The following is a 16501-nucleotide window of genomic DNA, read 5'->3' as shown; positions in this document are numbered from 1 at the left end:
TTTAAGAAAAAGTTTGCTTACCCCTTCACTAAGGGCATACAGAGGCAGACTTCTACTCACACTCCACTGACTAGACCTTAGTCACATGGACACACCTAGCTGCAAGGAAGGCTGGAAAACATAGTCTTTATGCTAGGTGGCCAGTGGCCCACCTAGATTATCGTTATTACTAAAGGGAAATGACAACTGCAGGACAATCAACTATCTTTCCTATGCTGGATTGTGTGTCCTATGGCCAAACTTTGATGTCTGTTATTTTAAAATTCTGAACATATAAACCAGGTTCCTGTCTATATTCATTTGTGAACATATTGATTTCTTTCATCACCGCTGCCTTCCTTTCCTCATTGGGATATTTTGCCACATCAGACCCAAAGTTCCATTCAAGAGCTGACTTTACTCATAAAGTCTCTTTCCTGAATGCCTTTGTCTTCAAGTGCAGAAAGAGCCTTGCTGTGTCAGCTGCCACTTCACTTCCAGTCACAAAGTCTCTGTGGTCCCAATTACTCCACCCCACCATTCCACATCTTTGTCAGGACTTGGTCCAAAGCAGAAATCCCCTTCCACTTCTGGGAATGGAAAGCAGCCCCCAGACAAGTCCGGAACTTGCTGTGTTCTTGGTGGTGGGTAAGCAGGAGTCTGAGCAGAATTCCCTAAAGGTAAGGCTCCACCCACCCTTTTCTGTCATATCTTATCTCTGGTCAACTTTCTCCCATTCTCTCCCTCAGCGACAACTCCTCATGCGAGCCCTCAACATGCAAGCCCTCAGCTTTGTGGAGTCCTGAAGCAGGCATGTAGCTTCTTAACACTCCTCCTTCCTCATTGGTCTGCCTCTTTTAAAATACCTTCCTGAGTCTATATTCAAACTTTAGTCTCATCACAACATCTTGGTTATACTCATGAGATCATATTCATCGTCCTGTGCTCTAGTTTCAATCTTGGACTCGCTTGTGACTCATGTACTATCTGCACAAGAGTGTAGAACAACTAAGAATCACGTCTGGACAAAATATGAAATTACTATGTACTATGTAAGAAACAAGAAAATAACTAAGGGCTCCCAGCTCAGAGAAAGAAGCCTGGATGGTCACCATCTTCAAATCATTAAAGGACTGTCATGTGAAAAAGGAATTACAACATTTCTGTAAGGTTTCTATAAGGTTTTATTTTTTAAAAGTCATGAACAAGCATTACTCTGATAAATTTAAAAAAAAATAATAAAGATGGCTGGAACAGCAAAACTGGAATGAAAAGGGAACATTTTTGATGAAAAAGCAAGAACTGTCTAAGAAGTAGAGCTGTCTAATATGAAGTGGGTTGTGCAGCAAGACAGTGAGATTCTTGTTTTGATAATATTTAAGCACATGATGAATGGCCATTTGATCCCAATGGGGATGGGGAGTTTAACAAAGTGGCTTGCCTAGTCAGTATCCTTTTGATTCTGAAGTCAGAGTGACCTTCTCACAGTAGCTCAGGTTAGATGCGATTTCTGGAGAGAATTCAGCTCATTGTATCCAAGGAAAACAAGAGCAACTTCACTGCAGGAAGGGTGGGACTGAGATCAGCTCCAGGCAGGCCCCACAGTGGTGACTCAGCTCCCAGCTCTGGGTCTCAGATTTTTTAGTTCAAGTTCCTTCTCAAGAATCTGAAAGGCCATTGGCAAGCCTGTGGATTTTGTTTCATCTGAGTCAGGCATTCAGTCCTGTTTCAGTCAGTGGTGGTCATGGGTGTGGACACTTGTGATTCAAACATAAAAGCATGGTGACAGAGACATCCATGCCTTGGGTGCAAAAATTCTCAGAAAAGTTGGGAGGGTCAGACACCCTCAAAATGATGGTTAGGGTCTTGTCCAAAGGGCTCACTCATTCTGAGTTAAAAGTACTTCCAAACAAATGCCGTACTTCATGTGGTTGTAAAGAAGTCAGGACTAATTCATATTCAGCTGAAGGTTTGCACTTGAATGAAAGTGAGGGGTTGGGAGAGGTGACAGAAGGGCCATGGGAAGAGGTGGTGAGAAGGGAGTAGATGTAGCCCACTGGGCAACTCACAGGCCTTGGTGGGTTGTCTACTGGGACACATGTTGTGTAACACAGGTTGACCCCTAGGCTGAATTATGAGTTACACTTTACCTGTGTCAATGCAGGTTTTTTCCCATGTGTTTTTTTATGTTTTGGTTCATAAACATCTCTCTTATTTTTCATTTGTTTCTGAAAGTTTATTTTTTTCCAAAACCATTTAGTCCCCTGATACCCCCTTTCCCCCGCAATCACCTCATTGTCGTCCATGTTCATGAGTCCTTTTTCCTTTTTGTTCAATCCTTCCACCCCTAACCTCTCCCCACTTTAGCTGTCATCCTGCTCTATCTATGAATCTGTCTGTACTTTGCTTTTTAGTTCAAGTGTTCATTAGATTCCACATATGAGTGAAATCAGATGGTATTTGTCTTTTACTGACTGGGTTATTACACTTAGCATAATATTCTCCGGGCTCATCCATACTGTCATAAAGGGTAAATTTTTCTTCAACAGCTGAGTAGCATTCCAGTGTGTAAATGCCCCATAGTTGTTTTATCGACTCATCTACTGATGGACACTTGGGCTGCTTCCGTATCTTGGCAATTGTAAATAACGCTGCAATGAACACGTTGTTTCAAATTAGTGTTTTGGTTTCCTTCAGATATATTGCCACAAGTAGGATCACTGGGTCAGAAGGTAGATCCATTTTTAATTTTTTACGGTATCTCCATAATGTTTTCCACAGTGGCTGACCCAATCTGCATTCCCACCAATAGTGCAAAAGGATTCCCCTTTCTCCACATCCTTGCCAGCACTTGTGGTTTGTTGTTTTATTGATGATGGCCATTCTGACAGGTGTGAGGTGATACCTCATTGTGGTTTTAATTTGCATCTCTCTGATGATTAGTGCCATTGAGCATCTTTTCATGTCTATGGGCCATCTGTATGTCCTCTTTGGAGAAGTGTCTATTCAGGTCCTTTGCCCATTTTTTTGATTGGGTTGTTTGTTTTTATGGTGTTGAGTTTGTGAGTTCTTTATAAATTTTGGATATTAACCCCTTATAAGATGTACTGGCAAATGTATTCTCCCCATTCAGTGGATTGTCTTTTTATCTTGTTGATAATTTCTTTTACTGTGCAAAAACTTTAGTTTGATGTAGGCTCTGTTTATTTTTTCTTTTGTTTTCCTTGCTTGGGGATATATATTCAATAAAATATTTTTACGAGCAATGTCCGAGATTTTGCAGCCTATGATTTCTTCAACAATTTTTATGGTTTGGGATCTAACATTTAAGTCTTTAATCCACTTTTGAATTTATTATTTTGTGTGGTGTAAGAAGGTGGTCTAGTTTTATTTCTCTGCACATATCTGTTCAATTCTCCCAGCACTAACACCAATTATTGAATAAAATATTGTTAGCCCACTGTATGCACTTGCTTCCTCTGTTGAATGTTAATTGGCTATATAATGAGGGTTTATTTTTGGGCTCTCTATCCTGTTCCATTGACCTGTGTGTCTGTATGCCAGTACAATGCTGTTTTGATTACTATGGTCTTACAGTATAGTTTGATATTAGGTAGCATGATTCCTCCAATTTTGTTCTTCTTTCTCAGGATTGCTATTGCTATGTGGGGCTTTCTGTGGTTCCATGTAAGTTTTTGAAATATTTGTACTAGTTCTGTGAAATACATCATTGGAATCTTGAAAGGAATTGTGTTGAATCTATAGATTGCTTTGGGTAGTATGGACATTTTATTAATGTTAATTCTTCCTATCCATGAACATGGTATGTGCTTCCACTTATTTGTATCATCTTTAATTTCTTTCTTCAGTGGCCTGTAATTTTCTGAGTACAGATCTTTAGCCTCCTTCATTAGGTTTATATCCAGGTATTTTATTCTTTTTAAGCAATTGTGAATGGAGTTGTTTTCTTAAATTCCCTTTCTGTTTGTTATTGGCATGTAAAAATGCAACTGATTTCTGGATATTAATTTTGTATCCTGATACTTTGTTGAATTCACTCAATAGTTCTAGTAGTTTCTTGGTGGAATCTTCAGGTTCTCTATGTATAGTATCATGTCATCTGCAAATAAGACAGTTTTACTTCTTACTTTCCAATTTGGATGCCTGTGTGTGTGTGTGTGTGTGTGTGTGTGTAATTGCTCTGACTAAGGCTTCCAGTACTATGTTGAATAAGAGAGGTGAAAGCAGGCATCCCTGTCTTGTTCCGAATCTCAAGGGGAAAGTTTATAGTTTATGTTCATTGAGTATGATGTTGGCAGTGGGTTTGCCTTATATGGCCTTTATCATATTTAGGTATGTTCCTTCTGTTCTTACTTTGCTGAGAGGTTCTTTTCTTTTCTTTTTTTTTTTTTTATCATAAGTGGGTATCGGATTTTATCAAATGCGTTTTTCTGCATCTATTGATATGATCATGTGGATTTTATCCTTCATTTTGTTTATGTAGTGAATCATATTTATTAACATGTGACAGTTATACCAGCCTTGCATTTCCAGAACAAATCCCACTTGATCATGGTATATGATCTTTTTGCTGCATTGCTGTATTCAGTTTGCTAATATTTTCTTGAGGATTTTAGTGTCCATGTTCATCATGGATATTGGCCTATAATTTTGGTTTTCTATAGTGTCTTTATCTGGTTTTGGAATTAGGATAGTGCTGGCCTCGTAAAATGAGCTTGGAAGACTTCCTTCCTCTTGAATTTTTTGAAATAGTTTGAGGAGAAGTGTTATTTTCCCAGAATGTTCGGTAAAATTCACCTACAAAGCCATCTGCTCCAGGGCTTTCATAGGTTGGGAGTTTTTTTTTTTTTTTTTTTTTTTTTTTTTGTTACTGCTTCACCTTCACTAGGTGCAATCTGTCTGTTTAGATTCTCTGATTCTTCCTGATTTAGTTTCAGAAGATCGTACGTTTCTAGAAATTTATCCATTTCATTCAGGTTGTCTAGTTTGTTGGCATATAGTTGTTCAAACTATTTTCTTACAGATCTTTGTACTTTATTTGGTGTCAGTTGTTATTTCTCTTATTTTATTTCTGATTTTATTTAGTTAGTTCTCTTTTTTTCTTGATGAGTCTGGATAAAGGTTTGTCAATCTTGTTTATTTTTTCAAAGAACCAGCTCTTGGATTCATTGACTTTTTTGTATCATATTTTAAGACTCTATTTCATTTATTTCTCCTCTGATCTTTATTATTTCCTTCCTTCTGCTCACCTTGGGCTTTGACTGTTGTTCTTTTTTCAAATTCCTTTAAGTGTAGAGTTAGATTGTTTGAACCTTTTCTTGTTTTCTGAGATAGGCCTGCAATGCTATAAATTTTCCTCTTAGTATTGCTTCCCCTTTGTTTCACAGATTTTAGATTGGTGTGTTCTCATTTTTATTTGTTTCAAGGTATCTTTTGATTTCTTCCATGACCTCATTTTTTATCCATTAATTGTTTTAATAACATTTTATTTAGCTCCCATGTCTTTTGTGCTTTTCAGTGTTCTTCTTGTGATTGATTTTTGGTTTCTTTGCATTGTGGTCAGAGAAGATGCTTGAAATAATTTCAATCTTCTAAAATTTATCAAGACTTGTTTTGTGTCCTAACATATGGTCTATCCTAGAAAATGTTCCATGTGCACTTGAAAACTATGTGTATTATGCTGCTTTGGGGTGAAATGCTCTGAAGGTATTAATTAAATCCACTTGATATAATATGCTATTTAAGGTCACTGTCTCTTTGTTGATTTTCTGTCTGGAAGATGTATCCATTGAAGTCAATGGGGTATTAAAATCCCCAACTATGACTGTATTACTGTCAATGTCTCCCTTTATGTCCATTAAGATTTGCTTCACGTATTTAGAAGCTCCTATGCTGGGTGTGTAAATGTTTACTAGGGTTATATCTTCTTGCTGGATTGTTCCCTTTATCATTATGTAGTGTCCTCTGTCTCTTACTATAGCCCTTGTTTTAAAGTCTATTTTGTCAGATATAAGTGTTGTTACCCCAGCTTTTTTCCCCTTTATTTGCATGAAATATCTTTTTCCATCCCTTTTATTTTGTGTGTATCTTTTGATATGAGGTGGATTTCTTAGAGGCAGCATATATATGGTTCTTATTTTCTTATCCATTCAGCTACCCTATGTTTTTTGGTTGGAGCGTTTAAGCCATTTATTGATAGATATGTATTTAGTGCCATTTTACTGTTAGACTGTTTTCCTCTGTTTTTCTTTTTTTTTTTTTTGTTTTATCTTTTTCTCCTTCTTTTAAAGCAAACCCTTTAAATTTGTTGCAGTACTGGTTTGGTGTTAACAAACTCCATTTTTCTTCTCTGGGAAGCTTCTTTTATTTTTATTTTAAATGATAGCCTTGCTGGGTAAAGTAGCCTTGGTTGTAGGTCCTTGCTTTTCATCACCTTGAATATATTATGCCACTCTCTTCTGGCCTGAAATGTTTCTGTTGAGATATGAAATGACAGTCTAATTGGTGCTCTTTGGTAGGTAACTACCTGCTTTTCTCTTGCAGCTTTTAGGATTCTGTCCTTGTCTTTAAGACTTGCCATTTTAATTATGGTATGTCTCAGTGTAGCCATTTTGGGGTCCAACTTCTCTGAACATCCTAGATTTTTGTGTCTTTTCCCTTCACCTGATCAGGAAAGTTTTTGGTCATTATTTCTTAAAAAGGATCTCAATCCCTTGCTCACTATTTTCTCCTTCTGGTATTCTCATGATGTGGATGTTGTTATGCTTCATGTTGTCCAAAATATCTCTTTAGCTCTCCTTGTTTAAAAAAAACTTTTTTTTTTAACTTGCTGCTACTCTTGGGTGTTTTTTCTACCTTGTCTTACAAATCACTGATACTACCCTCTGCTTTATCTAGCCTACTGTTTATTCTTTCCAGTGTATTATTTATTTCAGATAGTATATTCTTTATTTATGACTGGTCCTTTTTTATGGTTTTTATGTCTTTTTTCATGCTGTTGAGTATCCTTATGATCATTACTATAAACTCTTTACCTGATAAATTGCTTGCCTCCATTTCATCTAGTTCTTCTTCTGGAGAATCCTTCTTCTCTTTTATTTGCAGTTTGTTTCTTTGTCTTCCCATTTTGGCTGCTTCTTTGTATTTGTGTCTACATGCATTAGGGTGATATGAAAAGACTGTGGTGCAGACCTTTGTCAGACAATGCTTGTGACTGGCCCTGGGCAACCTGTTTCAGACTTATCAGCAATCCACAGCATGTGCCTCCCTCTGCTGGGCCTGTTTGTGTGCTGAAGGAAGCAGGCTGTATACTAAGGCTGGCTTTTGCCAACACCAGGCTCAAGGGAGGGTCAGCTCAAGTCTCAAAGATCTACCTTAGTTGTTAAAGTTAATCAAGGCTATAGACTCAAGCTGTAATCTGCAGCCAGACTCAAGATTTACAGGGTGGAACAGAGTAATTCCTGCAGGCAGGGCTATTTCTTCCCCCCAGGCTGATGTCTTTTGGAGGGTAGTGCTCTGACTGAGAAAGAGGACCTCTGCACAGTATGTGGGATGACTCAGTGCATAAATCCTGGTGGCTGTTCCTTCATTTCTCTTTCCAAAGCCATCAGCCCCAGACTCTCCTCATGTATCTCTAGTCCACTCTGTCATGCCTCTGGTGGAGCTCAGGGTAAGTGGTTGTAAATGAAATTTTGTGTGCTGGCCCTTTAAGAGGCTCTCTTTGTCTCTAACCATCTCTCCCTGGCAGATAGAAACCCTGCTGCTTTTCCCAGCCAGATGTTATATGTGTTCCTTTCCCGGGTCTCTTGCTGTAGGCTGCAGAGCCCAACTTGGGGTTTAGATCCCACACTTTTCAGGGGGAACCACCCAGCCCCCAAAATATCTCTTTGTAACTTCAGCTGCCACCCATGGGAGTCCAGCCAGCCCTCTTATGCCTCCACACTCCCTACCAGTCACATTGGGCTGAAGTGTTTTTTTCCTATTTCCTTGGTTATAAGGCTTCTCTCCAGCTAGTGCTCAGCTGGCTATTGGTCCTTGGAGGAGGTTAGTGTAGCTTCCACTTACTCCTCTGCCATCTTGGATCTCTATCCTGATTTAACTTTCCATGAATTTCATAGACAATTAATTTTATTTTATATTGCTGACTACCCTTCCTGCCACATACCTCCTTGCTCCCAAATTTATATTGGAATTTAGTTAAAAAAATCGGGTAAGTATGTCTGAAACCATTCTTGCTAGCATGTGTGTCATAAGTTATCAGAGACAATTAATAGGAAATATATAAGGCATATAGAGTTTGAAATTTCTTACACTATTTAAATCATGACCTCGATGTTCTCCATCCTATTCACACTGGAAAAGTGAAAAAGGCTGGTTTTTTTCTTCCACTGAGTGCTATCTGAGGCATCTTAGTGGGTTGTTGGCTCAGGATTGCTTTGTTAGTACCTGCACCCATGCATTGAAAAAGAGAAATGAAACTGTTGGTTCTTGTATTTGCCTGAAGCCCTTTCTCCCATTTTACACTCTCTTGTCTTTTCTCTCCCCTCATAATTCCCTAATGTTCTTTTTGAGTATAAAGCTATGTTTAACTTCTTTTAAAGTCTTTTCCTTTCTAATCAATCTGTAGAATCACCATGCCCTGCTCTCAAACCTATAACCCTCGATCCCCGCCACAACCGCTATGATCCAAGCCATAGACACATGGTTAGCTCACAAATAAAATAGATCATAATAACTAGATGTGTATTTTTGAATCAAAGTAATGTGTGTATGTTAAAAAAATAAAAATTTCTGTGCACTAACACATATTTCAACAAATAAATCTTTGAACGTTTAGAAGAGATGGAGATTACTTCTGACCTTATGGAAATTTGACTTTGAAGTGAAAATGACATTTGAGTGGAGCTTAAAAGATACCTAGAATTTCAAAAGGAAGACTTGGACTTAGGCAGTGTTTCTCAAATGTTATGTGCATCAGAATAATCTGGAGACTCTTAAAACACAGAATGTCCAGGCTTGACTTCAGAGATTGTGATTCAATAGTCCTGGAGTAGGGCCCAAAAGTTTGCATTCTTAACAATTTTCTCCATGATGCTCATGCATGCAGCTAGTCCATGGACTTCACTTTGAGAATCTCTGGGATAGAACTTTCCAGGCAGGGAGAATGTGGCATAAGACAAAGAACTCTTTGAATTTGCAGAGTGGAGTAGTAGAAAGAGATAGAAAACTAAATTAGGATCTGGTATGAAAGATTCAGAATATGGATGTCATTTTTTAAGCAATTGTAGGTTTTTAAAATTGAGATATAAGTGATTTTTAACATTATATTAGTTTCAGGTATATAAAATGATGATTCTATACATTTATATATTGATAAATGATCACCACAATAAATATAGTTAACGTCCATCACCACACATAATTACAAATATTTCTTGGGATAAGAACTTTTAAGATGTATTCTCTCATCAACTTTCAACTATATCGTCGTCGTCGGCAGCCGTCCGTCTCGAGAGACGATGGTGTAGCTTCTCAAGAGTCTATCTGCACCGCCGAGGATGGCTGTGCAGTCCGACTCGGGAGTGACATGGTATCTGTCTCCTCCCGTGTTGAATCGACATCTTGCGATGACGCTGAAGCTACAGAGCCTGGGCAGGGAAATATGGAGGGTCTGCTGTTGCCCATGCTATATAATACAGTATTATTTACTATAGTCACCATGTTGTACATTATATCTCCAGGACTTACTTATCTTATAGCTGGAAGTTTGTTCCTTTGACTAGTTTTACCAATTTCACCCATCCTACACTTCACCTACCCCCTTGCCTCTGGCAATTACCAATCTTTTCTCTGTATTGATGAGTTGGGGTATTTTGTTTAGTTTTGTTTTTTGGATTCTACAGGTAAGTGAGATCATACATTGTTGATCTTTCTCTGCTTGACTTCATTTGTAAGTTTTTATCCAGAAGGCTACATAACTATACTTATGAGTTTGGGAAGATTATTCTGGCCATACTTTGTATTTGAGTGGCATGACTGAGGGATGCACATTTGGATGTCATTAAAATAGTTCATACAACAACAGGAAAGAAGAAGGAGTGTGGAAAAAATGAGAAATGTTGTGGAAACAGAATCATCATATGGACTAGAAGATAGATACTGGCATGTGGAGGGCATGCTGTTTGAACAAGAGAGTAAGACCCAGGCATATGACACCTTGGACATGGTTTGTCATTCTCCTACTTCTTCTTCCTTCTCCTCCTTCCCCTCTTCTTCTCTGGAAGGAAGGAAGGAAGGGAGTTTCTTGGCTAGCAATACCCTTTTCAATGCATGTCTTCACCAGTCAGCCATAAGTAACACTCAGACAAGGAGTTTATCTCTTTTATTCACTGCTATAGCCCCAATTGGGATTGATCTACAGTTGGGGCCCAGTAATTACATGTTGAATGAATGAAGAAGGAAGAGCTGGTTTAAGGTAAGATGTGATGATTCCACTTTGGGACTTGTTAAAGTAAGTTCAGAGGCCAAAAGGATACACAGCACACTATCCAAAGGGAAACTGAGCCTATGCACCTGGACTTTAGAACTAAAAGTGTTGAGAAGGAGTCTTCTGCATAAAATTGATAGGCAAAGCCTTGAGCATGGACATTTAAGTGAGAATGAAAATGGGTGAAGAGAATCTATGATGTATTTGGAAGGACTTTCAAGGTCATAAAAAGGATCAGCCTCTTTATATTACACACACAAAATATAGAATTTACAGAAGGACCCTAAAACACTAAAGCATTTCTTTCCCTTTAACAGCTTTGCTGAAGTGTGATTTATATACAATTCACTTATTGTCAGTATATAGTGTCTTAATTGTTAGTATATACACACAACTGTATAAAAGCAATCTATTTTAGATTCTCCCACACTGAAGAATTTTAAATTCACATCAGTGAGAAAATATTTAGGAAGACCAAAGATTTCTTAGCAAAATGATAATCAATGAATGGTAAGAAAAAAGAAGAAAAAAACTCATCTCTATTATTTTAAACTTAATAGTTGCTAGGAACAAATGCTCTTGACAAAAACTGTCTGCAAAAATGAAAATAACTCTTTGACAAAGTATGGTAAATGAAAATATATATACAGGTTATTTATTCTGGTATTTCTTGTATTTGCAAAACATTGGAAACAAACCTAATCAGTAGAGGGTAAATAAATTGTGGTACTTCTACTTAAGGGAATCCCATGAGCTGGTAAAATAGCAAGGATGCCCTTAAGTGACTTATAAAAAAAAATTTATAGGGCAAATGAGAGAGGCACAAATTGAGTGGGATATTATTCTTATTTTCATAAAGAAACAATAAAAAAATTTAAAAAGCTAATAAAAATGTGGTAGTAGGTAGGGGAAGAACTGGAAGTTTGTCTTCATTGTATACTGTTTCATATTGTTTTGAATTTTTGAGCCATATCAGTATTTTGCCTACTTAAAAATTAATGTTTTAGTATGGTATATTAAGTTGAACATATTTGTGAGCATAAAATGGCCTCTCTCTATTCTACAGATTTGGCTGGAAAAACAGAACTGGAACAATGTCAAGTTGATGCTATTGTGGACACATTGGATGATTTCATGTCACGTTTTCCTTGGGCTGAGAAAAAACAAGATGTAAAAGTAATGTGATCAATTTGCTATTACTGTTGTTTATCATATCCACTTGCCAGACATTATGTTAGGTGCTTTTTAAGACCCTTTTAATCAAAGTTAGACAAACCTATAGTTTTAAGATGTCAAATTATATTTAAAAGTTTAAAACAAAGTACAGTGATTCTCTTCCTAAACTCTCCACAATAGCCCCTAAGATACAATCCTGATTTTAACTGTTTTAGCTATTTCTTTAGGATTCTCATATCTCTATACTTCTATAGGATATGTAAAATGGCTTTCTTTGATTCACTAATTTTAGATTCTGTGGGCTTCTCATTACAGTAATAAGAATTTAGATGATTTGTTGTTAGAGGGCATCATAGACAGACAGGGCTCATCTCTTCACACAACCACATCAAAATTACAACTAAAATATAGAATAACCATTAGCCAGAACTATCAGCTATTGAGTTAAATGGAAGTCTGACAATGTTGGAATTAAAGAAACCACATCCATTGAGACAGGTAGGAGGGGCACAGACAGGAAATGGGCTGGTATCTCATATACATGTGGTGGATAAGAACTTGGGAGGGATATCTCAGGAGCAAAGGGTCCCGGCCCCACACCAGGCTCCCCAGCCCATGGTTCCAGTGACAGGAAGATAAGTCCTCACAACTGCTGGCTACAAAAAGCAGCAGGGGTTGAGTTGGCAGAAGAAACTGCTGGAACCCCAAGAAGTTCCTCTTAAAGAACACATACATGAACTCACCTACTCAGACCCACTCCCTCTGAGCCCCAGCACCAGGGTAACAGCTTGAAAGGCACCAGTGGTATACAGGGAGAAACTGAAGTGTCTGGCACCAAGACAAGCAATGACATTGCCTCTTTTCAAAACCCTCCCCATACAGAGCCAGCAAGCTGGTGCCATATCTGAAACTCCATCAACCTGGCTATCACTGTTTGACCCACTTTGGAAATGCCCACAGATTTCACCCCACCCAATTTATGGGCCCACCCAAGCTTCTTTGCCATATGAATGGTTGGTCTTGGCTTATGCTTCATGACTTCTTAATCCTATCAAATAAGCAACAGCTGGCCTCCGTGAGTTCCAGGCCTAGCACTACCAGCAGCCAACTTAGATTCATGGATTGGCTTCACCTGGAAATCTCCAAGCCCAACACAAGTAGCAGCCATCTCAGATTGCTTTACAGCTCAGGCTGGGTGCCCCAGGCAAACACAAATGGGGGCTGACCTTGGCTTCCACCACTCAGGAATCCCAGGGCCAACACACACAGTGGACAGCTACAGACCATGTTGGACCACCACCACCCTGCTGATCCTGCATGAAGGGCGAAGGTTGGTGGTCAGTTGGTAACAGCCAGACCTTGCAGTTGACTTTCCTGGGTAAATCCCTCCTATTCATCTACCAACAGCGATTAAGACTCAACTACAAGAGGAGAATGTACTCAGCTCACATGAAGGATGCACCTTGAGTACCCAGCTTGGATGATGGGGGAGGCTGCACCACTGGACCCTACAGGACACCTCTTACATTAGACCACACTACCAAAACACAGAGTCAAAGAAGATCCACCTAATGCACAGAAACAAACACATGGAGGCTGCCAAATTGAGGAGGCAAATAAATATGGCCCAAGTGAAAAAACAGAACAAAACTCTAAAAAAAAAGAACTAAATGAAACAGAGATAGTCAACCTGTCAGATGCAGAGTTCAAAACACTGGTGATCATGATGCTCAGGGAAATGATTGAGCATGGCCACAAAATAAAGGAAGGAATGAAGCTTTTACAAAGTGATATATATATATATGAACCAACAGTGATGGGAAGGAAGCTGGGATTCAAATCAATGATTTGGAACAGAAGGAAAAAAATAAACATTTACCTGAAACAGAAAGAAGAAGCAAGAATTGACCAAAACAAGGAGAGGATTATGAACCTCTGGGACAATTTTAAACATACTAACATCCAAACCATCGGGGCAGAAGAAGAAAAGGAAGAGCAAGAAATTGAAAACTTACTTGAAAAAATAACAAATGAAAACTTTCCTAATTTGGCAAAGGAAATAGACATACTAGTCCAGGAAGCACAGAGAGTCCCAAACAGGTTGGACCCAAAGAGGACCATACCAAGACACATCATAATTATAATGCCAAAGGAAAGGTTAAAGATAAAAATAAAATCTTAAAAGCAACAAGAAAAACAGTCTGGTACTGGCACAAGAACAGACATATACATCAATGGAACAGAATAGAGAGCCCAGAAATAAACCCAGGACTATATGGTCAACTAATATTTGACAAAAGGGGAAGGAGCATAAAATGGAGTGAGAAGAGCCTCTTCAACAAATGGTGCTGGGAGAACTGGACAGGGACATGCAAAAAAATGAAACTAGACCACCAACTTACACCACACACCAGAATAAAATCAAGATGGATCAAAGACTTAAATGTAAGCCGTGACACCATAAAAGTCCTAGAGGAAAACATAGGCAGGAAAATTTCGGATATCCCACATAACAATATTTTCACTGATACATCTCCTAAGGCAAGGGAAATAAAGGAAAAAATAAACAAATGGGACTACATCAAACTAAAGAGTTTCTCAACAAAATAAAACATCAACAAGATGAAAAGGGAACCAACCATATGGGAAACATATTTGCCAATGATACATCAGATAAGGGATTGATATCCAAAATATATAAAGAACTTACACATCTCAATACCAAAAAGACAGAAAGCCCAATTAAAAAATGGGCAAACGACCTGAACAAACACTTCTCCAAGGAGGATACACAGAAGGTCCATAGACACATGAAAGAATGCTCAACATCACTAACCATCAGAGAGATACAAATAAAAACCACAATGAGATACCACCTCACACCAGTCAGAATGGCCATCATCAACAAATCAACAAACAAGTGCTGGCGAGGATGTGGAGAAACGGGAACCATACTGCACTGTTTGTGGGAATGCAGAATGGTGCAGCCACTATGGAAAATAGTATGAAATTTCCTCAAAAAACTAAAAATGGAACTGCCTTTTGAACCAGTGATTCCACTGCTAGGATTATATTTGAAGAATCCTGAAATACCAATTCAAAAGAACCTATGCACCCCTATGTTCATAGCAGCAGTGTTTACAATAGCTAAGTGCTGGAAACAGCCTAAGTGCCTATCTGTAGATGAGTGGGTTAAAAAACTGTGGTACATTTACACAATGGAATACTATGCAGCAGAAAGAAAGAAGGAATTCCTGCCATTTGCGACAACATGGATAGAACTAGAGAGAATTATGCTTAGTGAAATAAGCCAGACAATAAAAGAAAAATACCATATGATATCACCTAATACAGGAGACTAAGGAACAACACAAACAAATGAATTAAATTGAACAAGGAATAGAATAAAAGTTATCAGGGGAAAGGGGGAGGGAGAGAAGAGGGATAAGTAAGGAAAGGGTTTAGCCAAAGAACATATATAAATGACTCATGGACATGGACAATGGTGGGAGGGGGTATGACTGTGGGAGAAGGGGTGAGCTGGGGGGGCACAATGGGGGAAAAATGGGACAACTGTAATTGAAAAACAATAATAATTAAAAATAGAAAAAAGCAACAAGAGAATAGCAGAGAGTTACCTACAGTAAAGTTCCATAAGACTGTCAGCTGATTTCTCAAAAGAAACTGCAGGCAAGAAGGGACTGGCAAGATTTCAAAGTCATGAAAAACAAGGCCCTACAACCAAGACTACTCTATCCAGCAAAGCTATCATTTAAAATAAATGATAAGATAAAGTGCTTTCCAGACAAGGTAAAGCTAAAGGAGTTCATCATCACCAAGCCATTATTACAGTATATGAGATGTTAAAGGGACTTATTATAGAAAAAGAAGATCAAAATTATGAACATTAAAATGACAACAAACTCACAACTATCAACAACTGAATCTAAAAAATAAAAACAAAAACAAACCAAGCAAACAACTAGAACAGGAACAGAATCATCGGTATGGGGATCATTTAGAGGGTTATCAGCTGGGAGGAGGAAGGGGGAGAAAAGAGGAAATGGTGCAGGGATCAAGAAGCATAATTGGTAGGAACAAAATAGACAGGAGGAAGTTAAGAATAATATAGGAAAAGGTGAAGCCAAAGAACTTACATGCACAACCCATGGACATGAACTAAGGTGGGTGGGATTGCTGGAGGTAAGAAAATGCTAAGCAGAGGGGAGCATAGCAAAAAGAAATTGGGACAACTATAACAACATAATCAATAAAATATACTTTAAAGAAAAAGAAGATATTTTAAAACTCTTGGCATAGATTGATAGTTATCTATGTTTGTCTCCTCCAGTAGATGGGGCCATGAGGGTAGGAATCACCTCTGTGTTATTTACTGGTATACCTCCACATCTATCTCAAAGCCTTATTTTAGTAAGCACTAAATATTTGATAAATGAGTGATAGGAAGAGTTAAATTTAACAAACACTCACCTTGCAGGTGCTGCTCTAACCACTTTACATGTATTATCTCAGTCAGTCTCCCCATCCTCCTGTAAAAGAAGTGCTTTTTATTGTCATGCTCACTTCACAGATAAAGTAGCTGAGGAACAGTAGTCATACAGTTGCCTAAGTCATACAACAAGTCATCCTGGCTAGGGAACTTAGTCTCACCACCTAGACATACTTTCTCCTAAATAGTCCCTTGGGGGAGAAACAGTTGTTATCCTTAACTTCCAGATGAAGAAATTAAGGTTCATGGAGTGTAGGTCACTTGCCTACCATTATTTAGCTGGTACGTAGTACACAGGAGTTCTAAACCAGTCCCTCTGACTCCGTGTT

General features: G+C 38.3%; 1 protein-coding gene across 1 annotated transcript in view; it reads left to right on the top strand.

Moving 5' to 3' along the window:
* HPGDS (hematopoietic prostaglandin D synthase) overlaps positions 1–16501 on the top strand; it is a 58199-nt gene that overhangs the window by 17726 nt on the left and 23972 nt on the right. The window contains exon 4 of the mRNA XM_090266307.1: positions 11553–11662. Within this exon, the coding sequence (XP_090122433.1) occupies positions 11553–11662 (110 nt within the window). The remainder of the gene's footprint in view (positions 1–11552; positions 11663–16501) is intronic.

The sequence above is a fragment of the Furipterus horrens genome, unplaced genomic scaffold, assembly GCF_987537825.1.
Source record: "Furipterus horrens unplaced genomic scaffold, mFurHor1.1.pri manual_scaffold_2, whole genome shotgun sequence".
Classification (NCBI taxonomy): domain Eukaryota; kingdom Metazoa; phylum Chordata; class Mammalia; order Chiroptera; family Furipteridae; genus Furipterus; species Furipterus horrens.
This window is presented reverse-complemented; position numbering and strand designations above follow the sequence as displayed.